The sequence below is a fragment of the Nomascus leucogenys genome, chromosome 2, assembly GCF_006542625.1.
Source record: "Nomascus leucogenys isolate Asia chromosome 2, Asia_NLE_v1, whole genome shotgun sequence".
Taxonomy (NCBI): domain Eukaryota; kingdom Metazoa; phylum Chordata; class Mammalia; order Primates; family Hylobatidae; genus Nomascus; species Nomascus leucogenys.
This window is the reverse complement of record NC_044382.1, coordinates 41,406,282-41,432,347: the sequence shown is the minus strand read 5'-3', so window position 1 is coordinate 41,432,347 and position 26,066 is coordinate 41,406,282. Positions and strand designations below refer to the sequence as shown.

At 43.7% G+C, this 26,066-nt stretch overlaps 1 protein-coding gene across 2 annotated transcripts in view; it reads right to left on the bottom strand.

The window, feature by feature from the left end:
- Positions 1–26,066, bottom strand: part of SPOCK1 (SPARC (osteonectin), cwcv and kazal like domains proteoglycan 1) — a 529,839-nt gene that overhangs the window by 298,249 nt on the left and 205,524 nt on the right. Inside the window, exon 3 of one of the 2 annotated variants that reach the window (XM_012504877.2) lies at positions 3,629–3,637. The exons of the other annotated variant lie outside the window; for it this stretch is intronic. Within the exon in view, the coding sequence (XP_012360331.1) occupies positions 3,629–3,637 (9 nt within the window). The remainder of the gene's footprint in view (positions 1–3,628; positions 3,638–26,066) is intronic. 2 annotated transcript variants of the gene reach the window in all.

Sequence of the window (26,066 nt, the reverse complement as noted above, 5' to 3'; positions counted from 1 at the left end):
ATTTGTCCATCCCTGAGACCCACTTAACGATTGGGGTGCTCAAAGGACGTAAGGATAGCTGTCAGTGGTCCTGAACCAACACCCTACCAATACCAAGGCTGGGCATTTCACCAGGGCCTAAGACTCAGGTGACAGAGCCAGACTTTTTTTAAAAAAATCTTATTTTCTATCTAAATAAAAACATATTGTATCTATTTTACATTGTCCTGAAATGAACAGACCCCATGACTTGCTATGCTGTCAATAATTCTATCACTTCCACCCTGGGAAGTAGTGTGTCTGCCCCAGCACGACCCCAGTGCTGTGTGGGCCCCAGACTTAAGCCCTGAAGCTGACAAAGTGTAGGACATTAACAGCCCTTGCCTCTGACCTTCCCTCTGGCCCAATAAAATTATGGCTTGTTAAAATTCAAACAGTAGTGAAAGACATATTGGATAGATCAAACTTGTCAGGCAAGGCATATCTGAGTTAGCCTCTTGAGTGGCAATTTTATCATCTAATGATAAAGGTTTTTTAAAGACTTGCAAGGAGCCCAGCAACAGTTAATTTTTAAAACATAAACCCAAATAGAAAGATGCATATCTAAATATAGTCGTTTATTAAGTTCAATAGCTCCCATTAATGCATTCCACAGGTTGAGGAATGAAGGATGGCACTGTTACTACATGTGTATTTTATGGGTTACACTGAAGAATATAATTACGTCAGGCATCTTCAGGAAAGGACAGAGAATGATCTTGCTGTAAATTCTAACTAACCCATATGAGGAAAGACTAATTCCATTTCACGATAGCATTTCATAAATGAATATTATTCAACCCTTTTTTAGGGATTGTTAAACCTGAAAGACCCTATAAATGGAAACAGAGGCCCAAACTTAAGCATATTGACTTAGGTCTAGAATTACACAGTATTCCAGGGCAGCAGGAACTCTCATGAAAAGTTGACATGGCCAGGCTCAGTGGCTCACACCTGTAATCCCAGCACTTTGGGAGGCTGAGGTGGGTGGATCACCTGACGTCAGGAGTTTGTGACCAGCCTGGCCAACATGGTGAAACCATATCTCTACTAAAAATACAAAATTAGCTAGGTGTGGTGGCACATGCCTGTAGTCCCAGCTGCCCGAGAGGCTGAGACAGGAGAATTGCTTGAACCCAGGAAGCGGAGGCTGCGGTGAGCCAAGATCGCACCATTGCACTCCAGCCTGGGCGAGACGGAGCAAGACTCTGTCTCAAAATTAATTAATTAATTAATTAATTAATTTTTAGAAAGTCACCATGAAGATCATGGTAAGAAAAGTGACAAACCATCCATGTCCAGGATCCAGGATAAAGGAGGAAGGTTGGTATTAGTGGGAGAGGAAGAAACAGAGACTGGTAGCAAATAAGACTCCAGTTATTGTTTTATTTTCTACGGCTGATTAACAAAGATAAAACTATATTTCTCCATTTATCTTACTTATTAAATATTCCACTAACATGGTATTGAAACCTGTGAAATTATTGGCACTCAATGACTGGCGCAAAGGAATTTAACTATTAATGCTTTAGAGATATTCTGTTCTGATAAGCATCAATGAAAAAGAAAATATGTTTTACATATACATATATACACATTTTATATATAATGTATATTATTAAAGATATATTTGTTATTATATATTACTATATGTTTTTCATACACATAAATATGCCAAGAGCATTCCATTCTATAATGCATCTTCCAATGAAATAATTAAGTCTGCTTAACATGAAATGACAAAATATTCTTGCTATAATTTGAGTGATTAAGTCTCTTCATCATGGATGATCATAGCCAACTGCAGAGCCTATGGTTCCAGTCCATTTTGAATAAGAACCTGAATTTTCTTTTACTATACCATAGCCCCAAAATGACTGATGCAATTTAGCTCAAATATTCCCCAGGGATTTGCCTTTCAAGAGGTGCTATTTAAACTCCAAGGAATGTCCAAGCTGACTCTGAGGAAAAGATGGGGTGGCAGAACCAAATGAAAACCCAGTTCGCACCCAATTATGAAGATGATAATGTAATTTATTACATACTACAGCTTCAGATGCTACAGATCAAACATATTTAGTTCTCATGAAACAGATCATTTCTCCTTCATACATATTTTAGCTAAGCTGTTTGAACCCTGCCGTTTCATCTGATGATTACCTGAGATAATGTTAATACAAATTACCAGCCTAGAAAATAAATGGGAGCCTCATTTGTCTTGACCAGGAGGGAGTAATAGAGACATAAACCGAAGGAAGCAAATTAAAAGGAGGGCAGGCAGTCACTTTGGAGTTGTCTGTGGGCTGACTGCAGATACACACAAAATGGAGAAGCACTTCCCTGCAAGGCTAAGTGGATCAGAACTGAGTTTGTAGATCCCAGATGGAGGCAGACTCCACTTTACCAAAACTGCAACCTTTAGAAAGAGATCAATGAAGGGACTGTAGCCAAACTGCTCTCAAGAGGATTCAGTGCAAGCTGGTTCCATTTATCTTCACACTACTTGACTGGGGGGAATAGGAAGAAGGTCTGGTTGGTGGGTGGGAGAAATGTCCCCAAAATGATAATAGAAGTCACCAGAAAAGTGAGATTTCCAGACCATTATGTAAATGCATCTGTTATATAATGTGACATTTGCCTGTAATTTTGTGTGCAATGGAAATCTCTGCTAATCAAACTATTATAAGGTACAAAACACTCCATTTATTAAGAAAGGAGCTAGCTTCACACACAACTACCCTACCTCTGAGCTGTTTTCATTCACATCTCTGGGCAAATAATTTGCTGTTTGTCTCCTCCCCATCTCTGGTGAGGAGCCTCAGTGAGAATTCTTCTGAATGAAGTGACCCAGCTTGGGCAGTGACTTGAGGCTTCTCAGCCTTCCATCCAAAGTTACCACTCGTGAGAACCCTGTACAACAGGGCCTGGGAGTTGTCTGCATTAATACATTTATGTGTGCACAAATCACCCCCCCACCCCCCACCTCCCCACACACACATGGGCCTAGGCCGCTTCTGAGCAGGGATGGGTCTTACTCACCTGCATATCCCCTAAGGTATCACTCAACAGCACACAGTAAATCCTTGCTAAATCACATCAAATATAAGTAAGCAATTCCAGTTTTATTAACATCTCTGTATCCCTGTGAAATTCCCATAACTATTACTGGTGTGTGTAAGTACAGGTGGGTGTATGTTTATACACACACTCTAAATCACCTTCGCCCTGAATAGAGCAATTCTTTGATAAATTGGTCTGACATTTGGTTTAAAGTCCTGCAGGTCTTAGACAAAATGATTCAGAAAATAACAATGTCAGTTGCTCTGCTCTTTCAATAAATAACCCACCAGTAAAACACAGATAATAACTGACAATCATACTTGTACTGTAACTAATGAGAAAAGATAAAGCAGCAAATGGACTGTTTATATGCATTCGATAAATTGCATCCCTTGGATATACCAGTGAAAAATAAATGTGTGTGGTACTGGTTCACTGAACTAAAACAAATATTTACTACTGAGATTTCAGATTTAGAATGAAATTTACATTTTATTTGGCAACTACTTTGATGCTATGTCTACATACAGTTGAAAAATCAAAAACCTACCTCAACTTCCTGAGTACGAAAGCATTATAAATGAGAAAAAAATAAAAGAATCACATCAAACAATAGGAAGAAATGTATACATTTTTGATAATTGCATCATATTTTCAAATTATCATAACATTAGAAAGGTCATCCAGATATGCTCTCTTAAGTCACCTACCATCATTCCTTTGAAAAGGTCCCAACAATTCACTAAGCTCATGGGAAAGGACATGAGGTTATGGGGTAGAATAACTGAAGTGGGAAGAAATCTGAGTGTGCTCTAGTGATCTATATCATTGCTGCCGAACAGTTAGCAAAATCATGATTAAATCCAAACACTCAGCCATGATTACCATCCACGAGAATTTCAAATGAGTAATTGCCTGTGACATTGGTCCAAAGGGCGAAATTCAATAAAAACCCCAAGATGACATCCGAGACTAAGAGTAGTATACCTTCTACATTTCTGCAAAGAAATTCCTTTGCCTTGCAGTTTCAAAATAGCTTGAGGGGTCCTCAAACCTGAGAAAGATACGGGTTTATGTTCCTAGGAAATATGTAAAATGAATAGCATTGTCATTGCTCCTCTAGCTGATTCAAGGATCATCACCAACACAAAGAGCTCCCTCTTCTTGGGGACTTTCTGTCTGTCTTGGTCAGTCCATCCAAGCTGGGGTGGAGAGAAGTAACCCACTGGCTTGTTCTTTTCCCAAGGGAAAGAACTGAGTCTGAGGTTTCTTCCCCAAAATATGCTCTATGTTTGGGCTTTTCTTCTGGGGATATGAATGGGCATATGATGCTCCATTTGTACTCTGGCCAAGACATGAGTTATCTCCTCAGACTCAAAACCATCCACAACCTTAACTTTATTAGCAAAACTATCAAATTGAGCTAACCAAGAGCAGCCTTCTCAATATCTAGGAAGGAAAGAATAGGTCAGCACCACGGAGTTAAAGTCAGAGAAGATACTGTAAACATGGCAGGCTTTGAAGCAGATGTGGGTTCAAATTCTGGCTCTAGCACTCACCAGCTATGTGGCCTTGCACAATCTACACAGCTTCTCCGAGTCAATTTCCTTATCCATAAAACAAGACCACTTGCACCTACCTTGAAGGATGGTCGCAATGACTTGCAATAATGATACAAAGTGCTTGGTATGATATCTGGCATGTAGAATTAATAAATAAAAGGTACACACTTTCATATCCATTTCCTGAGGCTTACGGTAGGAGGATGTCCCAGGAACACTGAGAGAAACATTAGTCTTTGTGGATATGTTTTAAATTTCAATAATGCAATTCTTGCATATTTGAATCTTGCCAATTAGGCCCAAGTGAAGGGAGACCAACTGCAACTGGAAAAAATAATTACGAAATACTTAAATGCATGTAATTTTATTAGTCTCACATATGAAGAGAGATTTTTTAAAAAAATCAATGAAATTTGAAAACTTGGGCTACAGGCATATTTTGTGTAAAGGGCAGACCCCTACTATCTAAGATTCGGTCACCCCCCTCTATTAAATAGACCCCATCTATTGAAAGAGATAATACACCACGGGGCCTATTTGTGCATTGAGTGTGGTATCTACCTACCATGTAAATGTAAACAAATTAATTAAAGTTTCAATTATGATTAACTATATACTGATAAGGGACCTGAACCTGCTCTGAACAGGCAAAATTTCTGTGTAATCATTAATTTACATGTAGAAAACAGATGGAGGAACCCTGAAAGGGTATGTCTCCTTGGCACACCAAACAAAGCCATTGCCATCTTATAGCTTATAGCATGTAAACCTTCATTTCAGAGAAAGTACAAATTACACTGGCCTGAGGCCCAGCCTTGTCCAAGTATCACAAATTCCAAATTAATTAGGTCCAGCCATCTTTCTGAGAATGCCGGCTCCCTTCCCCCGCCATAGATGGCAGGCCTCCATGAACATCCAGATGCTGCCTTGTAGAAAATAAAACACCAGCTATTAACTACCACCTGATCATCCCTCCCCACTTATCCTCTCGCCAAACACAGGGATTGGCAGAAGCAGTGGTTTCCACCTTGGCTGATGGCTGGGGATGCTGTGGGGCTTTTCAAACACTGATGCCTGGCCCAGGGCAGGAGGTGCTGATACAGTGGCTGGAGTGTAGCCTCCACACTGGGATTTTTTAAAAGCTCTCCAGGTGATTCTAATGTGCAGCCTCCATAGGAAGTCACACACTAAATCACAGGGACTGAGGTGACTGAGGGAAGGCCAGGCCCACCATGGAGCGCAAACCAGGTACAGAATATCAGGGCCCTTCTCCCCCAGCTTCTGGAGCTTTCCAGAGTTGTATCCACCTACCACTCTCAGGGTCTGCTGCTCTAAGAGTCTCCAGCTCAGTAGACAGCATCTCTGTCCACCTGCTGCCGAGGCAAGAACCCAGGCCACAGGCTGGACTCCTCCCTCTTCCTTCCCTCTGCCGTTCAGGCAACAACGAAGACCTCTTCGCTTGCACTCCTGGGTCTCTCTCACATCTTCCCTCTCCTCTCCTCTGCCTCGGGTCAGGCCTCCACAATTTCTCCTCACAACATGGCCACATGCCCCAACCAGCCTCCCTGCCTCCCCTGAGCCCTGCCCAGGCTGTTCACACTGCCTCAATAGTGACCTTCTAAAAGGATGTTCTGGTCACATCACCCTCCTGCTTAAAATGCTGGAGGGGCTCCCAGGTCAAGGCCAAGACCATCAGCCCAGCTCACAGGACCTCTGTGCCCCAGCACCTGCTGAGCTTTGCAGTCCCCTTATGGCCACACTAGCTTACATGTTCAAGCCACCAATGAACTACGTTTTAATCCTGCAGCAGCCCATGCTCTTTTCGCTCCCCAAAACTCTGTCCATGCTATTCCTTCTGTGCCTGAAACACTCCTCCTTACCCTTTTTTTGTTAACATTTACTCCTCTATCAAATCCCAGTTTAGATACTTCTTCTCGTGGAAAGGCTTCCTTGTCCCCAATCCCTCTGCACTCGAGGCACCCCTGCTGTGTGATCTGCAGCCCCCTGGGCTGCCCGAACAGAGCACTGAACTGCTCACACTGTAGAAGCTGGCTACTCCTCCACAGCTCAGCCACACAGACAGCAGTCCCTAGGGCCAGGGGCTGGGTGGCCTCACTGCCGAACCTCAGCACAGCATTCATTTGGCACCAGGTACTCTAACATCTACTGAATGAATAAGACAACAATCCAACCTCGGCTGGTTTTTTATGCCAGTATCTTGCACTGTAGCTCCGCAACTTCTTCCCCCTTGTCTCAAAACTGATGGTTCTATGACCTGGAGGTTTCTGAGGAAGGTGAAATAGATAACTCCCTTTTAGTGACTAACTGGGGCAGTAACGGGAAACTGGAAACCAATGGGGATGACATTGGAAGGTCTCAGACAGATCAACCAGGCTCCATAGGAGGAGGACAGGTAGATTTCTGCCCAATGGCCCCACCCCACATCTCCTAATGCCCTGAGTCTCCTCAGGGACCAAGAGGACTTCATGATTTGAAACACCACAGCTGAGCCAAAATCTGATACAAGATTTAGGACTTGCATGAAATCAAAGCCTTAATCAAAACATCAAAGTAATAGTAATATTAATAGTAATCGTTGTAATAATAGCAGCTACCACTTTTTTTTTTAATAGACAGGGTCTTGCCATCACTCAGGCTGAAGTGCAGTGGCACAATTGTAGGTAACCTGGAACTCCTGAGCTCAAGTGATCCTCCTGCCTCATCCTCCCAAGTAGTTAGGACTACAAGTGTACGCCACCATGCCCAGCTAATTTTTAAATTTTTTGTAGAGATGGGGTCTTGCTATATTGCCCTGGCTGGTCTCGAACTCCTAACCTCATGCGATCCTCCTGCCTCAGCCTCCTAAAGTGCTGGGATTACAGGCATGAGCTACTCTTGCAATAATCATCTGAGACAAGCATCTCAGTGTTATAGTTGTGGAAATTGAAGCTTAGAGAGATAAAATTACTATACAAGTTCACACAGCTAGTGAGAAGCAGAACCAGGATTTGAACTCTATTTTTGCCTAACTTCAAAGATCATGCTGTAACCACTACGTACGACTGCTTCAATGGCATCAATGTGAAGACCAGAGACCCTGGAGAGAAGGCATGGGGCTGCCTGCCCTGTGGAGATGCACCATGATACAGGAGATACCAAGAAATGGGAGGTGAGAGCACAGATGAGGGGCCTCTCAAGAGATTCTCACTACCACTACCAGGACTCTAATTATGTCTGAAGCCTCAGCTTTCCTATCTGTGAAATAGAGGATGAAAACACCTGCCTCACAAGGTCTCTAAGTAAGTGGACAGCAGGTCTATCTGTTGTGTGTCTGCCCCAAGAAAGCAGGCAGGACACTCTGGATTCCTGATCCACCCCTACCCTCAGGCCCAGCCTCACTAAGATGGTTTTCTGGGAAGAATCATGGCCTTCGGCTCCAAAGACAGCAGCCCCAAGAGCAGGCCGGCAGGAGATACACAGGAGTCTCCTGCCTTTGTGTGCCCTGAACTGAGCACTCACACCTGTTTACCACCAGCACTCCTGGTGGCCCTGTGCAAAGTGAAACATCCAACACCAACATCCAAGCACCATGCAGAGGATGTAGTGGCTTTAGCATGAATCATCTCTCTGGAAAACTATGGCTGAAGGCTTGGCATGAAGTTTTCTTTAGCTGCAAAGTGAGGGATGCTATGGCTCCTCCCAGCCCTGCCATTCAGCAGCTTCTCCTCCAAGGAACATCTGGGAAAGAAAGCAATAAAACTCCTTTCACTGTGTCCCTAAGACTGTCTTAGCTGCCACCTTGCAGCCCTGTGTCCTGAGGCTCCAGCCTTTGGATCCACTTACACAGCAGATGCTCCTCACCAAAGCCCCAGAAATAAATTGAGTTCAAGACTTTGTCCACTCCAAGCCTGTGCTTTCTTGATCTGATAATTCTCCTTTGAAATTTGCAATTTTGGAAGTGACATTTTCCCCATGGTAAGAGGTAACCAGAGTAGGCAAGTCTGCCACAAATGGACCCACATTCCTGAGCCACAGCTTTCCTGTACAATCACCAACAAGGCTTCCATGGAGAAGAGTGGGCATCCCCTCTCTGAGCAACAGCCACTGCTAACACCAGGGCCCACCATGTGGGTAGAACAGTCCTCTGAGATGGACTGAAGGCTCTCCATAGAACCCACACTCCCAAAGGCTGCGGGGTCAAGGAGACCTGAGCTACCCTGCCTGTTACCCAACAGGCACTGACGCAACTCTGTAATTGCTGTAACACAATTTCTCCTCCCCAGCACTGACAGAAAGATGCCTGATAGAAACAGATGACCACGAGACACTTCAGCCAGGCTCCACTCTTCATAACTTGCTCAGCTGACCCCTTGGACAGAGAGATGATGTACTGATGTCATGTGGACAAGACGGATGGTCCAGAGAACCTACAAGAGAATTGTCTTTAAAACAAGAGCAATGCACATGAGTCCCCAGATAGCAGTGCTGACCCCACTATTGAGGACCCACTTACTAGTCTATGCCATGAACAACTGGCTGTCCTACTTCCCCCCAGGGGGAATGTTATTATCTGGTCCTGCTTATTTAGGGCCTGTGCACCCACAGAGACAGAGTGAGGCTAAGGCTAGGAAAGAAATGGAGATCAAAGGCTCTAGGACCTCAATGCCCGATGACACATCCAGATTTAACCTATAAGCATTGGGGAGCCCCTGGAGGGCTTATTTGGAGGGTGACCCCACCAAACTGGTATTTTCTAAAGCATACTGCACTCTCTCTGTGTGGGACAAATTAGAGGGAGCCCAACTGAAACCAAGGACACCAGCGAAAACTAACAACTACGCTTACCCTCTTGAAACCCATGGTCTAGCCAGAGGTGAAGTAACAAGAAATGTAAGCAGATTAAGCATAACATGACCTGGTAACTATCACTTAGAAAAATTAGCTATGGGTACACAGAAGAAGAAGCCACAAATTATTCCAGAGAACCAGGGAAGATTCTACTGAGGAAGTACCACTGAAGCTAGCTCTTGAAGGACAGTTTTCCAGAGGAGGGACACACAGTGGCGTGAGAGAGGACATTGCATTCAGGGGATCTGGCAGGTGCACGACCATGCAGTCTTTGCCGCAGCAGCTCTAAGCTGTAACAAAAAGCCATGAAGCATGAGCCCAGGTGCAACAACAGAGAAGAGACAACGGGAGATGCTGGCAGCTCTACTCAGTGTCTCCTGCACCTCTCAGTCTGCCCTTTGCTCTGTGACTAGGAAACTCTGTAGCTACTGCAGCTGGCTGCCGGAGATAATGCATATGACAATTACAATCCCTCCACTTTAGCTGGAAGGCTGAGCCATGACACTGTATCTATGCCACCCAAGGGACAAGAAGCAAGCCCACAGCCTGGCCCTTCCAATCCAGCAGCAAGTTTTGCCATGCCACCTGTTATGGATATGTGTGAGTCATTATGAAGCATAATTAAGACCAACTAGTCTTCTGCCTGCCCTCTTTCCCTCCTAAAGAGACATGCTGAGAGCTTGCTGTACCTTTCCTTTGTTAAATAATTAAACATCTTTCCCTCTGAAGGTAAGCTCATAGGGCCATGCCATGTGCCCACGAAACCAGGATCGTGGAGGTCCCCCCCACAGCCAGTGATCATGATTCATGGCCTCTGGTTCTCACTCAGCCTTTGAAAGGTCCCACTCTAGTTTGCAGGGGACTAGAGAAGGGGAAGAGGAACAACCAGGGTTCCTGAGTCCCATCTTTTAAAATAAAAACTCTCCAGGGTAAAATTATCAGGTAAGATCATTTATATGATAAAAAAATACACATCAATAAGGACATATTTATTTCTTGTAAGGAGCACCCGGCTGACAGAAATCATGTAATACTTTTATGTTTTCTTTTCATTTATTATTCGGGGAAACAATAGGAATGTTAATAAATTGCAAGTCCCTTCCAGTCCTAACATTCTATGATTCTAAACATGTCAAATAATATATCAAATATGCCTAAAAGCTCTGTGTAAATAAAGTAGGAGCAATTTTCAGACTAGCAAGGACTGGAATGCACTGAAAGAATCCAAGGCAGACTAAAGCAATAAACTGCTTTTGCTTTTCTTTTTATTTTTGCTTCCAAATTTTCAGGAACTAACACGAACACAAACAGTAATTATGTCCTAGATCTTTAAAAATCCCTTTCCTGTTAAATAACTTATGAATATTAAAGAAAGATTCCAGTTGGATTTTCTCATGATGCCCAGAACTACTAAAACAGAATCTCTTGAACAAATTACCAAGACCAAATCCTTTGGCAACATTATGTTCTCTTGCAAGTCGGAGACTCTTAGGGGAAAGTTACATAGGAAGACATGAGAAGAAAACAGAAAAACAATAAGAAGACCAAAGATGCCACAGTGATTACTTCATCCACCTCATAAACACAGCCCCGGTGCACCAATCCCCTCCTCCCAGGGCTCAGAGGCCTGCAAAGGAAGGACAGCCACCTCCACCAACGTGCTGGAAGCCTCAACCATCCTTACATAGTGCCCATGACCCACTGTAAGAAGAAGAGAAGGGAATACAGAAAAGGTTTAGAGAAAAATCAAAATGGTAAAAATAGTTACGGGAATATGAAGGGTTTCTTCCTGTTTCTACTTTACTACTTTTCAATTAAAAAAAACATGAATTACTTCTTAAATTCATATATTGTCTACATATTCACTCATTCATTTATTTATTCATTCAATCATTGACTCATTCATTTAAAGCCTTCTGGGGTAGGTATAAGGAAGACAGCATCACCCTAACATTATAATCTGGGAAACTATAGCCCAGAAAAGTAAAATCATTTTTACATGAATTTACACAGCACTAAAATCTACAGTATGAGGTCCATGTACACCAGTGGCATAGACTCTGAGAAAAGTATCTACATCCCAGACATGAGAAGTAAAAATGAAGAGCTTCTTGGGCCATGATCATGGATGAAGTCCAGGAATGTTTCCAGGCAGCTGAATGGAACCACAAACCCTTATAATTAGCCTGTTTCTGGGATGGCAAATAGTGTCACCCATTCATTTATTTCTTTTGTCCTGGCATTTCTGCTACCCTATTAAGAAATGAAATATCTGAAATAAGCAAGGAGTGACCCTCAGCTCACCCACCAACACATAGCCCATGGCCCATGCCAGAAATATGCAGGAGAAAGCCCCAGAAATCATGTTTACCCACAAGGCAGTGACAGCTCCCGCAAAATATCCAAATTGTGGCTCAATTTGTTCAAGCATTCGGGGCTCAGCTATCTCATCTAATTTACCAGCGAGATACACAAGTCACAGTTAGAACTGAAGGCACCCTGTCGGGGCTGCCTGCTGGAATTATTTGGGAACAATACTGTGTGGGTTATTGTCGAGCTGCCCATCACAGCCTCGGATGTCCGTTTCTCACGCCTCTCTTCACAAAACTCAGCTATTAGCCCAGCTTGGAGCTAAAATTAACGGTTCTGCTTCCTGGTCTAAAACATGAAATATATGAACAGCTATGGCAGTTTTTTAACTGATAACTTTTCTTGATGTTTCTATTGCCATTGCCTAAGTGACTCTGGACAAGCATTTAACCTTCCTAGGCTTCAGTTTCCTCATCTGAAAATGAGGGCAATGGTGCCTACTCTATCGGGGTTAACGGGAGGATTATTTGAGACTTATATGCCAAACACCCAGCACATAGGATGCACCAAGAAATGGTAACTATATTTTGTAGTTGACCCCAGTATATCCTCTGCCTTAAGGTGATAACAGAGTTTAAAAAATATACCACTAGTTTCCTCTGGATTAGTATATTTGTGATGCTGCCATTCTGACTCTGAGGAGATTTTTAAAAATCAAATCTGGGTGATAGCTGCATTGGAAAAGCAGCAGCCACTGCTCTGTGCAAAAGTGTAAATAAAATGCCACTTAAGTAATCACATTACTCACAGCTTAACGTACGCAGCTCAGAGCTGCAAGCAAACACGCATGTGTGATGGATTTCTCATTATCTGTTGACTGCCACTGCAGTCCATCCAGCTGTCTGCAGGCATCCTGCCTGGGAACGTCTACATCAACTCCTGATGGGCCCACACTCCTGCTATCAGTGGGAACAGGCCCAGCAGGAAGGAGGTGATGCCTTCATAATAAGGTGATAACGCAAACAGAAATGTTTGTTTGGAGAAAAGCTGCCAGGTTCGAAGTCAGCCATTAAAGGTCCCTTCCTTAGCTTCCAAATGATGCTGGGACTCCCCAACATCATTTGGGCCAGAGGAAATCTCTAGTTTCTTCCTCCTGGTCCCTGCCATGGAGAGACTTGGCCTCCTCAGAAGCTATGGCATCATCTACTTTTGACTCAGCAGTGCCCAGTGCCAGACCAGGCACCAAAGGAGAAAACCCAGAAATACTGCACTAGACTCTAGCTCCTTTCTGAAGTGGGGCTCTGAAATCCCAGGGGTTCCCATTTGACTAAAGCTGTCCAGAAAAGTGCCAAGAACTGACTGCAGATGCATTCGGTGCTTAGACCTTTTACACTCTGGATAGATACAGAACTTGTGGAGAAGCCACTTCACAGTCCAACTGCAAGTGTGCAGTGCAGATGTGGGCATCTACAGGGGCACAGGCTGGAATGTCCTCAGGTAAGGAAGCAAGGCTCAGTTCCTCATGTTAAATCTGAGGCACCTGCCACCTTTCCTTGGGGACAGGGCTCCCTCCAAGTGGGTATCTTTGATTGGGGTAAGGCTTATCCTCGGAGACTCTACCCCTTTTGCCTCTACTTCCCAGTGGGGCTTCTGTGCCCTCATGATCTTCTTCCCTACCTTTGCTCCTCAACGCTTGCTCCTGGATCCTTCCTCAGCTCCCAGTTCACTCACATGTTATAAGTGATCCAAGCCTGAAGTGACAAACTTCCACCAGGGTGTCTGCCTCCTGAATTTATGGCATGCCTGTCGGCCTCAGTCAGGAAAGGATGGAAGGTGAAGACACTTAAGAACTAGCAGAGACCAGGCTCAGTGGCTCAGGCCTGTAATCCCAGCACTATGGGAGGCTGAGGTGGGCAGATCACTTGAGGCCAGGAGTTCGAGACCAGCCTGGCCAACACAGTGAAACCCCGTCTCTACCAAAAAATACAAAAATTAGCCAGGTGTGGTGATGTGCACCTGTAGTCCCAGCTACCTGGGAGGATGAGACAGGAGAATCACTTGAACCCAGGAGGTGGAGGTTGAAGTGAGCCAAGATCATGCCACTGCACTCCAGCCTGGGTGACAGAGTAAAACCCTATCTCAAAAAAAAAGATGAAACAAAAAAAAGAACTAGTGTAGAGGTAAAAGGGAATGAAAATGTTCTGCAAATAGCATTCAAGGAAGAGACAGTGGCCAAGAAAATGAGCATAGTCAATGTGAACACATTTTCTACTACAGACCTGAAATGGGCCCAGCAGGCAGCAGAGCAAGGACCCAGGTCCTAGGGGAGGTAATGGTACCTTGCCATTTTCTAAGCAGAAGCCAAGAAACTGTAACTTGAGCCTGTGTTCCACCTACAACAGGAAGCAAATTAATGTTTACTGAACATCCATGGCCTGCCGAGCACCGCACTCTGTGCTTTACATAGATTATTCCACAATATCATCACAGTGACTTCGCAAGGATGATGGTGGCCTCTACATTTTGTAGCTGAGGAAACTATGGCTCAGAGAAGTTAAGTAACCTGTTCCAGGTGACACCAGGCAGGAAACACAAGAGCCAGCAGTCACATCTAGTTCTGTTCAACTGCCCCTTCTGTGCACCACGATAGCCTACCGCCCCAAATTGGCTACAGGTTCAAGTTCTAGACCATCATCTCCCAAAAGGTGAACTCTGCTGCACTCGACTCAGACCCATACAACCAGCAGAGACTCAGAACAGGTATTGTTTGAATCAAAGCTGCTACATGGAGAAATTATGACTCCTCTTGGCAACTAACAATTCTTTTGAAGGAAAAGGACCACCCTTGATAAAGCCCAGGGAAACTGAGCTTTCTGTGCTAAAACGTGAGTGAACACAGGATTTAGAAAGAGAGGGGAGAAGAACTGAAATCCTAAGAGACATCTGGAAGGAAGGGGACAGAAGGACGAGGAAGGTGCTGGGCCTGGCTCTGCACTAGAGTAAGGTCAAGAGAAAGCCAGTCCATGGGAAGGGCCCTCGGGTGGTGGAGTGACCTCTTGAAAGCAGAAAATACACGTTGAATTACAAATTTTGAGATTGTCTGTTGTGGAGTGTGTGAGGTAAGACCCATCCTCAGTCTCCCACACAAAATCTTTAGTGAATTCCACTGGGCGTACTAACACCTGTGTGCAAATGACTCCTCTTTGGGAAAGGAGGGGTGGGTTCAAAGAGGTGGCAAGTTCTGTGACTGTGAGGGAAGCTCTGGGAACTACAAGATGAGAGAACAGCTGGCCCCACACCAACCTTGTTATGACACTGGACCTCTGCATGGCTCCTGGGTAGAGATGGGCAGTGGGCAGAGGATAAAGCAGGAGTCTCACTCATACAGCGTTTGTTTACACAGGTTCTGGGGAGGGCCAGTTCTCAATGTATGGAGAACAACTCGCTAATGTGCATCAGCCCATGGTTCGATATGTGAATTGCCCCAGACTAATGTGCCTCTGTCCCCAGCAGCAGCGCAAGCACAGATCGGGCCCAACAGCCAGGCGGGTTGCTGGCAGACACACACACATTAAGAAACCTGGGGCCCGCCTCACTAAAATTAGATGCAAATTTGATTTTGGTCATTGCTTGCCTTCCTGCTGGTCCTTGCATTCTTCTTCCACACAATGATTATACCTGATGACAGAGCTGGAGAAAATATTAAATAAATTATGAACACATGCTCTACCGCAGCAACACAGACCTTTTGTGTTATTATCACCGTCTCTCTGCTCTTTAGAGGACCACATTATTCTTGAATCTTTCACAGCTAAAATCTACCTGGAAACATAAATCTCCCTCACCATAATGTGAACAAGTCCCCTAACGACAGCAGCAGTTCATTACCAAACCATTTTGGGTTAGATTTCTCCAAGCAAATAAATAACCAGTTTAAAGACCGTCAGAAAAATGGCCCACTCATATTCAGCTTAAACATAGTTATTTATTAGAAATTATCAAGAGCCACTCACACCTGTGGTAACTATTAGCACAGAAGGTCCTCAGTGAAGTTTCTACTTAAAGACAGGAAAAAGACATGAAACATGGAGCTGCCATGGCATTCCATTTTGAATAGATCTGCATTTCAGCCTCACCTTGGCCTTTGTGTCTGATCTCGGTAATGGAAGCCTTTTGCACCAATTGTTGAGGCATGGAAGAGCCCTAGGGAGATATTTGTGAGAGGGGAGAATATCACATGTAGAGCCACTACTCTGTGCCAGGCAGGGCTCACCCTCCAATGTGGAAGTCAGCACAATTTTTTTTTTTTCTGTAAAGGGCCAAATAATAAATAGTTTAGGTTTTGTAGGCCATATACAGACTGTCACACATTCATCTTCTTTTTAACCCCTCCTTTAAAAATCATTCTAAACTAGCTGGCCTCCGCTGGAGCAGGCCTGTAGGCTGAGTTTGTCCATCCTGCTCTAAACAGACTACATGTCTTAATGTTCTTCACCACCCTAGGTGGTCGATGCTGTTTTTACCATTTTAAAGATAAAGGGAATGAGGTGCTGAGATGTTAGGGAACCTGCTTAAGTTCACACACTTGGCTAAGTGTCAAAGTACAAAGCCAGGCAGTATCTAAATCTAGGTCCATTCGTTTTTAAAGGTCAGACACTTCCCACTATATCACATGGCCTCAAAAACATTCTAAATTTGGCAACTCTCTTCTCAGAAAAGAGTGAATTTATACTATGAGTAAGAAGGGATGTAGAGAACTAATGTTTCTTGAACATCTATGTGTTGCCCTGGCCACGAGAGTCCACAGGCGCTGCCATGGATGGTTGTATAGGTCACTCACTGAACAAGAATGCCAGGTCAGGAAACTAACACAGGCTGAAATCCCATCTGCACTGCACACAGTAACCAAGCACCCTGGAGCAGGTCTGCACTCACCCAGAGGGGCCCCTCCTTCTATTTCTTACTAGGCCCATGGTGGCTGCAGCAGCCCTGCTAGTGTACCTCGCAGGGAGGCAGAATGAGGGAAGACCAGCCTCACCAAAATCCAGGGGACAGCAAAGGGAGATAGAATAGAGTCTGAGTGTGTCAAATCACAGAGCAGGAGGGTGGTAGGTGAAGCCAGTGACAGGAACCCAGGTACTAAGTCTCGGCCACAAGGAGAACCAAGTCCCCCCAACAACCTTAGGATAGAATTTTGCAGTAAGAAGACAAACAGACCACTGTTTCACACCCAGTATGAATTAACGTACATCATTATCTCAAAAGATAACAGTGGAAAATAGGTACTTTAAAGGAAGAGTTACACAAATTCTATTCAGTTCAACAATTATTGGCTCTCTTAGTGATCACTTTACAAGAGCTTATTAAAAGGTGACTGGAGGTGCTGGAGAATTTCCCTAATATTTTGATGTTTATATTCTACAGGTGCCATCCTTAACAAAAACACACTGTTAACCTGGAAGAAAAATAGGTGGCACCCAGGGTCACACTGCTTTTCGGTTGGTCCTGCAAGCTCCCAGCCCACAGTTCTTCAGACCACTGCCTCCAAGGTCATCACCCAAGCATTATGGGGACATACAAGTCCCCACTTGGCTGCCATGGTGCAAACTGTTTCTGTCCTAAAGCTCCCTGTCAGAAGACAGCCGGGGCCCAGTCCCAAGACTGACTGTATGTCCTGCTCATCATGCCCCTCCTCCTGGACTCAGACCTTCTGGTCATAACTTGCAGGAGGCGAACTAAACCAAACACCACCAGAAGCGCCTCCACACAGAGGCATGCTCCTGCCTCAGGACTCGACGAGACTTCCTTGCAGTGACAGTGCTGAGTAAGGGTCCTTAAGCATCCTTGAGGCTTCTGTTCTCCCCCATCCTACCCAACTGGAAAAAATATACTCAGAATCGTCTCCCTGAGATGGCGGAGCGCAAAAATTTAGTGAAATTGATAGGGACTAGTTAACAAATGGAAGAAACTACACTTTCTGTTTTTAATCTCCAACTTTAAGGATAAGATTTTTCTCAGATGCCTCTAAAAGTTTCTGCAATTGTCTCTAGATAGACACTAGTGAAGAGAGAAAGCAAATTGCTCCCTGCAATTACTAAGCTCTGAACTCCTAAACAGCCAATTTTTATGCTGCCATTGTAGTTGTGTCTGTGGACAGCTGGTTCAGACTAGGGCAATCATTCCCAGAGCCCTTCACTACTGCTAAATGCAATGTGGAAAATTATCCAGAAAACAGCTGTTTGTGCTTTAGGCAGTACCTACATGGGGAGAGAAGCAATGGGCGGGTAGAAGTCACAAGCCATAAAATTGAGAAAATACTATTTTCAAGTTAAATGCAAAGGGAAGTCCCATTACAAGAGGTAATCAATAATCAAGAAGAAGGACAATAAGAAAAGACCCTCTGGTTAAAGAAGGGAAGCAGCAAGAGTCCCCTCCAAATGACAAATAAGTGAGCTGTAACAGTCCCAGAAAGACTTAACTTCACCACTATTATGGTCCCAAGAGCATTTACGGTGCTTCACTCAGCAACAGGGAGCCAGGCGCAGTCCTCAGCTTCTGTGTGATTTTCTCCTTCAATGCACACAACTCCACAATGTAGAGGCAGCTTCTATCTCAATTTAGGTAAAGTCTGTGGCTCAATGCACACTGCTACTGGCTTTTGAAAGAACAAGTAATGGCAGCATACCTATTACTCCTTTCCAACCATAAGCCAAGAACCTAAGAGACTTGGAACCCCTGGACATACCCAATCCTGACTCTGTCCCAGGTCTCGACAATAAGCTGCCCACAACATAGAAAGACCAGCACAGTGTCCTGAATCCTACACAATGCTTCCCCTTCTAAAGGCCCTATCTTCCCAGCCACAGCCAATTCTCTCTCTCTACTTCGAATCCCTCTTACTTGTGAACAATTGGCCAGTGGGGTATAAAGCAAGGGTCTTTAATCAATGAATACAGACAGGGTCCAGAAGCAGCCAGAGAATCCTAGCCTCTCCTAGGTTCCTGAGACCTGGCAGCCATTTGCTGCCAAGCCTGGACACCAGGCTACATTCAGATGGAAAATCTAGACTCACAAAGATTTTTACATTCAGAATTCTAAGCAAGGTTATTGAAGTCCCTCATGGTTTACCCAGAACCTCCAGGCTCCCCTAACTGTACCAGGGGAACAGAACACAGTGCCATCTGGAATGATGTTTTAGTAAACAACTTTAAAGGCCACTAAGGCACCTGTTGACTTCATTGATTTATTTCTGTGATGGAGAACTGGGGAAGGAGAAGCTACCCAATTTTTCCTCAGTACCAAACTATTCATAGCAGAAAGCTTGAAATGTGGTTTGATTAGCTTAATGCAAACTGCAAAAAGCAAGGATACATCCTCACCAGCAGAGCAGTGCAATAGAGTACTGAGCTATGGGGTCCAACAGAACCCAGCTTGAGTCTTGGCTTCAACAAGATTATTGACTATGCAACCTTAGAAATGAACTGAACCTCACTTATCCAATCTATGAAATGAGGTTATTAATGAAGCAAGCTTCATAGAGTTTACCAAGTCAAAATGAGTTAATCCATGTAATGTGCTTAGCTAAAGGACAGATGAATGCTCATTATAAGTAATACTCTTGTTTAATAAATGATTATAAATTATATGTATTTTAACCCTTACCTCCTTTTTTTCTTTCCAAGGCCTGCTCATCATATAACCATTTTAGGGGAAAATGGTTAAAGGAAATACTTGATTGACTTGTTGTTTTTCTTTAAAACATGGCACATTCTGGTTGCATGGTCTAAAATACCCAGTGGAAATGAGTCCTTTAAAAAGAGGTCTAACATGTAAGCCAGAGGCAAAGGTGAGAGAAAGTGGTTCTTTTTTATCATAAAGAAGCAGCAATTCAGGGGAGAAAGACAACAAGTTTCCCAGCTAGAGATGTGTTGGTTGAAGCTAGAACAAAGCCATTAGAGCTGTACATCCTGCTCAACAAGAGGAGGAAAACCACATTTTCCCAGATCTTGCTTTAAAATGCATAAGGCAATGAGCATGCAAAGAATAAAATTCATAAAGCATCTCCCACCTCAAAAAAACACCAAAACGAGAGTGAAAAGCCAAGCCACATAGTTAGAGAGAAGATACTTGCATCATTTAAAACCAACAAATGGCTTGCATATAGAACTTATACCAATCAATAAGAAAAAGACAGATAATCCAATTAAAAATAAGACACAGGAGGTATGAATAGGCACTTTACAAAATAGGATACCCATAGGCCAAAATGTACCAGAATGCCTAAAAACTAAAAGATAATGGCCATACCAAGCATAAGAAAAGATGTGGAGCAACTGGAACTCCTGCACACTGCTGGCAGGAGGGCAGCATTAAAGTGCTACAGCTGCTTCAGAAAACTGTTTGGCAATAGGAGCTGAAGATAAGAACATGAACCTCACAGCCCAGCAACTCCAACCCTAGGATTTTACCCAATGGAAATGAGTACAGGAATACAAAAAGACCTCAACAGAAATGTTCATAAGCAGAAATACTCAAAATAACCCTCACTTGAAAAAACTCAAATATCCACCAGGAATATTAATCAAGTGGACATTGTGGTATGTTCACACAACAGAATTTTACACAGAAAAATAAATTGCTATGCATTACCAGAGATAATATTACCTACATAACAGTGATTGACAAAAGGCCAGACATAGAAGAATATAAACTGTGTGAGTTCAACTATCCATCTATATAAAGTTCAAAAAAGGGCAAAACTAACATATGATGAAAAGTTCGAACAGCAGTATCCTTTGGAAACAAGGGAGGTGAAAGGAGTCAGGAGCAGAATACGATTAGGGGAGCATGAGTGAGGCCTTTGGAGTAACAGTAATATTCTGTTTCTTGATCTCAGGGATGGTTACATGGGTGTGCTCACTTTGTGGCAAGTCAATTCTATTCATGTACTTTGCACACATGCATATCACATTTTAATAAAGGTTTGAGAAATAAGTGAAACAGAAACAGGCTATTCTAATGTCTTGATATGATTGACATGGGCCACTGCTTAGTTGTAAATAAAGAAATACTCTGAGCCAGAAAAAGGAATTTCCAGGGAAACCTTCAAATGGCAGAATGGACAGGTTTCTTAATACCAGGTGAACTGCTGAAGGTGCACATCCCACAGTCAGGGAGAAGCAGGGCCCTTGTCTAGTCTCAGCCCTGACAGGTCTGGAAAGCCAGAAAGGCGTAAGGGAAGCCTAGTACTGGCACAAGTAGTAATTAACATATCGATTGCTTACTAAGTGCTGGTATCTTTCCAAGTGCATAAAACATCTCAATTGATGTAATCCTCATTACTCCCTATTTTATTTTTCAAGTGAAGTAACTAAGCACAGAGGAGCTTGGGGGTTGGCCTGAGGACACACAGCTGGTAAGAGCCAGAGCCTAGATTCACCTGGGTAGTCTTGATCCAGAACCCACATGCTTAACACCACAATTGACCCCCTCCCTGAACTACCTGACCATCTATAGAACAGAAAATCCTCAGGGGTAATCCATCCATCTGCCTCAGCAGAAGCATGCATGCCAGCCCAGAAGAGAGCAGACAGACACTGGAGGAGCAGAGCCACCAGGGATGGGCACCAACCACATGCCAGGCAACAGGCTAAGCGAGCTCTCTGTCCCAAATTGATTTAATTCTCACAACAGCCCTCTAATATAGCTATGATTATTGGCCCTATTTGAAAGATGAAAGACGTGAGGCTCAGAAAAGTTAACTTTACACAGCCAGGGAGGGGCACAGGCAGATTGCAAGTGTGTAATTCCTTCACCTGAAAGGTCAGTAAGGTCTCCCAGGTCCTACAAACCAGAATCAGAATGGGCCCTGACATCATGGTGTTTCCATGGCAACTCCAGGAGGCCACCACCATTGAGGTCAGTTGTGGGCAGAGGAGTTCACACCTATAAGATTGCTTTATAGGTCCAGGCTAGGACCAAATGCAGCAAACAACAGAGCTCCCTCGAGCAAGGAGAGGGGTAAGCTGAGCTATGAGAACTCCATGCAAACGAAAGCTGATGGGAGGCTTGGACATGCCCTGCCTGGAGTGGTGGAGAGGACCTCTGTTTTATCTGTCCCACAGGGTTCCCCCTTCTTCCAAGCAAACCATTTACCTAAGGTCCAGGCATGGCTGACCACACCCCCAGCCAGGCTGGCCACTGTGAGCTCACACTCCTTGCCACAGTGATGCATCAAGGAATGGATGCATGACCTTCACAGCTTGGTAAAAACCCTTCCTGTTTGCATGTGGATGCCAGAGAGAAAGGGTTCTCTCTCCACATGGCCCTATTAGGAAGAGGCTGGCTTGGAACTGCCAGACAAGATCTTCCCAGTCATGTGATAAAAGCATCTCTGAGAATAAATCCAGTGTGCCAAAGGAGCTGCAGCCAAGAGAGAGGAGAAAGCAAGTGCAAGCCTGGATGCAGCCGTGCCTGAAGTCCAACAGAGAACTTTCAAATTGCAGGGAACAATAACTCGGCTTTGTATGTAAGCCAGCCTGAACTAAATTTCATTCATGTGTAACCATGAGAATCCTAACACAGTAGAGGTCTCTGGATGAGGTATGAGGAACATTTTCCAAAACAAGAAACTGCAAACTAAAGGGGGTGAAGTTGAACAGTCTTAATTACCCCTGAGGAGAGTTTTGAATGGGAACTACCCTAAGCTAAACCCGTAAAAGTGTTGCTCAGCATCCAGAAAAGGAAGGAGCTTGGTTTCATAGGAAAACCCTATGCTGTCCATTCACTGGTGTAGTTAAAAAAAAAAAAAAAAGTTGGAGGAGCCAGACCAAAATGCTGGGGCAGCTACCATGGGTGTGGATGTGATCTGAAAAGACTGAGTCACTCATCACCTTCCAGAGAAAACAACTATTAGAATGAAGCCCTTCCCAGGACAGAACTAGTGCATAGCCAGCTAGTCTTCTGCACATGAATCTCTACAGCGTAATACACTGATGCATCTTTAACAAGATTTTCCTGTGATTTTCATTCCATACAGGATTCAGCCACTGAGAAAGAACAAAATGGTATTTTACTACCTGTAGATACACACCCTAACTTTTAAATTCGTATCTTCAGATAGGAAGGGAGTTGGCAATAAGAGGTAATTAAATCCATAAATCCACTGATTTATCACTGGACAAACACACAACTGGCACCATGACAGTAAACTCTTTGCCGGCCACATTTCTGCAAACACGGTGGAAAATCCTGATTTGGAGTGAGCAATAATTCCATTTCAATCTCGTTTATCTTCTTGGTCTAGTAATCACCTGTGACCAGTGCCCATCTGGCACATTCTTTTAAGAAAACTGTGGCCACTGCTGTTTCATTCAATTCTGCGGTTGGTTTGTTGAATTTTTTTCGATATACATTGTAGGCCACTGGGTATTGGGCTTATTTCTTTAAATAAATCTAATAAACGAACACACAGCACCATTTATTTCAGGAATATTTTGGAAGCACAAATAACATGTTGGCAGCTTTTACTAGAGCACATGAAATGCTGTCTCCAGGGGAGTTCACAGAGCCCAACAAATTAGTTTAATCTCAAGTGGACCATGATGAAGGAAAGTGATCCACCAAAGCAGTACGCAATTAGTACTAATATTCTGCATCATCTGAGCATTTTAGGATGGACTACATGCTTTAATAAATTCTGACAATGCCCTCTAGAGCTTCAAATCTCAAACTTTAGCCTGCATCAGAATCACAGAAGAAGTGGAAAAAAGAGGCAGATCCCTGGGACTTACCCACAGAAATTCTGATTCAGGAAACCTGTCATGGGGCTCTGAAATCCCACCTTGCCCCCTCCCCAGTGTGACTGTGCTCCTGGTGTGAATCATGAATACTACCATAAAGAAAGGTAATACCACTTTCCCTATACACGGACAAGAGCTCGGAATAAGTTGAAGCTTGACACTTGCTGTAGGACAGCACCATCCAATAAAACTTTCAGTGATGCACCGGGCGTGGTGGCTCACGCCTGTAATCCCAGCACTTTGGGAGGCCAAGGCGGGCAGGTCATGAGGTCAGGAGATTGAGACCATCCTCGCTAACACGGTGAAACCCCATCTCTACTAAAAATACAAAAAAATTAGCCGGGCGTGGTGGCATGCACCTGTAGTCCCACCTACTCGGGAGGCTGAGGAAGGAGAATGGTGTGAACCCGGGAGGCGGAGCTTGCAGTGAGCGGAGATCACGCCACTGCATCCCAGCCTAGGCGACAGAGCGACACTCCATCTCAAAAAGTGATGCTGGAAATGGTCTCTATTCTGCACTGCCCACAACAGTAGCCACATGGGCTAATGACCTCTTGAAATATCACTAGTATGACCGAGGAATTGAGCATTTAATTTTATTTAATTTCAATGAATTTAAATTTAAATGGCCACATGTGTCTTTTGGCTTCTTTATCGAACCATATGGTACTAGATGAAACAGCAGCATCTAAGAAAAAATAATTGAGAGTTAGCTGTACTAGATCATATTTATTTCCATCATGAGAAAAACTACAGCAATTTCCTATATCAATAGATATAGGCAAAATGGCTTGGATTGAGTACATACTGTGCATTATAAGTCTCTCAAAAACTCTGTATTAGTTACGTTTTATAGGTGAAGAGGCTGAGGCTCCAAGAAGCTAAGTGATCTGCCCAAGGATGCAGGGCTGGCCATGACACAGTCAAGAGCTGAACACAGTCCTACAATTCCAACACCCATGCTGTCTCCATCACAACACACCGCCTCCATGTAGATGAGCTCAACTGAAAACACAAAGGCCAAGGCCGTGGAAGTTGTCACCTCCCTTATCTCAAACTGACATTTTCCATTATTTTCCACATATCAGCTGGCATTCCTATCCAGGGTTCTATACATAAATAAAGACAGCATCCCATAGAGAAGGGAAGATGTTCCAGGACCAGGATTTGACCCTATTGCTTCTCCTACTTTCTATCTCTCCCCTCTGGTTCACTCTGCTCCAGTCACTCTGATCTGCTGCTGCAGCAATATTTCAGGCACATTCTTGCCTCAGGGCCTTTGCACTTGCTGTTTTCTTATCTGAAATACTTTTCCTTCAGATATCCACACAGCTTACTACCTCTTTCTTGAGATCTCTGCCGAACTGCCCTTTACAAATGAATCCTTCCTTCACTAGCTATTAAAAGAAGACCAAACTCCTCTTTACACCCCCATGATCTCCTACTTCTGGCACTGCCCTTCTCCCTTTATTTTTCTGTGTAGGATTCATCACTCATTTATTGCCTGTCTTCTTCTACTCCCTCTAGGACATCAGCTGCATGAGGGCGGGAATTTCATTCTGGCCACTGATGCATCCCAGCACTTGACCCATAGGAGATACTGCACAAATACCCTGAATAAATACCTAGATATACAACCAAAGTTCACCTGCATGGCTGCAATACAGTTGTTTTTTGTTCTTTATGCTTTTCTGTACTTCCCCAACATTCTACAATAAACTATGTCCCCTGCAGTCACAAATCAACATGTCTTTCACATACTGCTACTCAGTGGTCACTGTGTTGCCCTAAATGTCACTGCCTCCATGAAAGCTCACCTTATATCTACCCTACTTGCCACTCTTCCTCCTTAGAGCTCTACCACCAGCAGCACAGAGCTAATATTCCCTGGAAACAGAGATGAGCACGTCTACGTTTCATCAAAACTGTTGGATCGAAGAGCTCACCACAGGGCCAGCCAATGAACAATTCTCCACTTATTTCATTTAAGAAAAATACAACTTTATCATTTCTGACAATTTTACAATTGCATCGAAGGCTAAGCATTAAAGGACCCAGTATTTGCTAAAGTAGCCACATGATTTTTTTCCCCCAAGACAGGCCAACTACAGACACTGTTTATAATGCTGGCATCAGGAAGTTAAAGGTACACTCACTTCACTGACCAAGCAAGTTTAGTTAATACTTCGTTACTGGAAAAAAAAAAATACGTATTATTGGGCGTGGTTTCTGATTTATGTGAATCAAATATGAGTGGAGTTATATATTAAAATAATAAATACACATGGCATACTACTTCATTTTACAGTGTTTTTCCTCATGTATCACCTTCCTGAATCTTCTGAACAACTCAGTATAAGGGGTGGTTTACTCTTATTCCTGTTAAGAAGTTGCTGTGGGCTGAATGTTTGTGTCTCCCCCAGATTTTTTGTTGAAACCTAACCCCCAATGTGAGGTATCAGGAGGT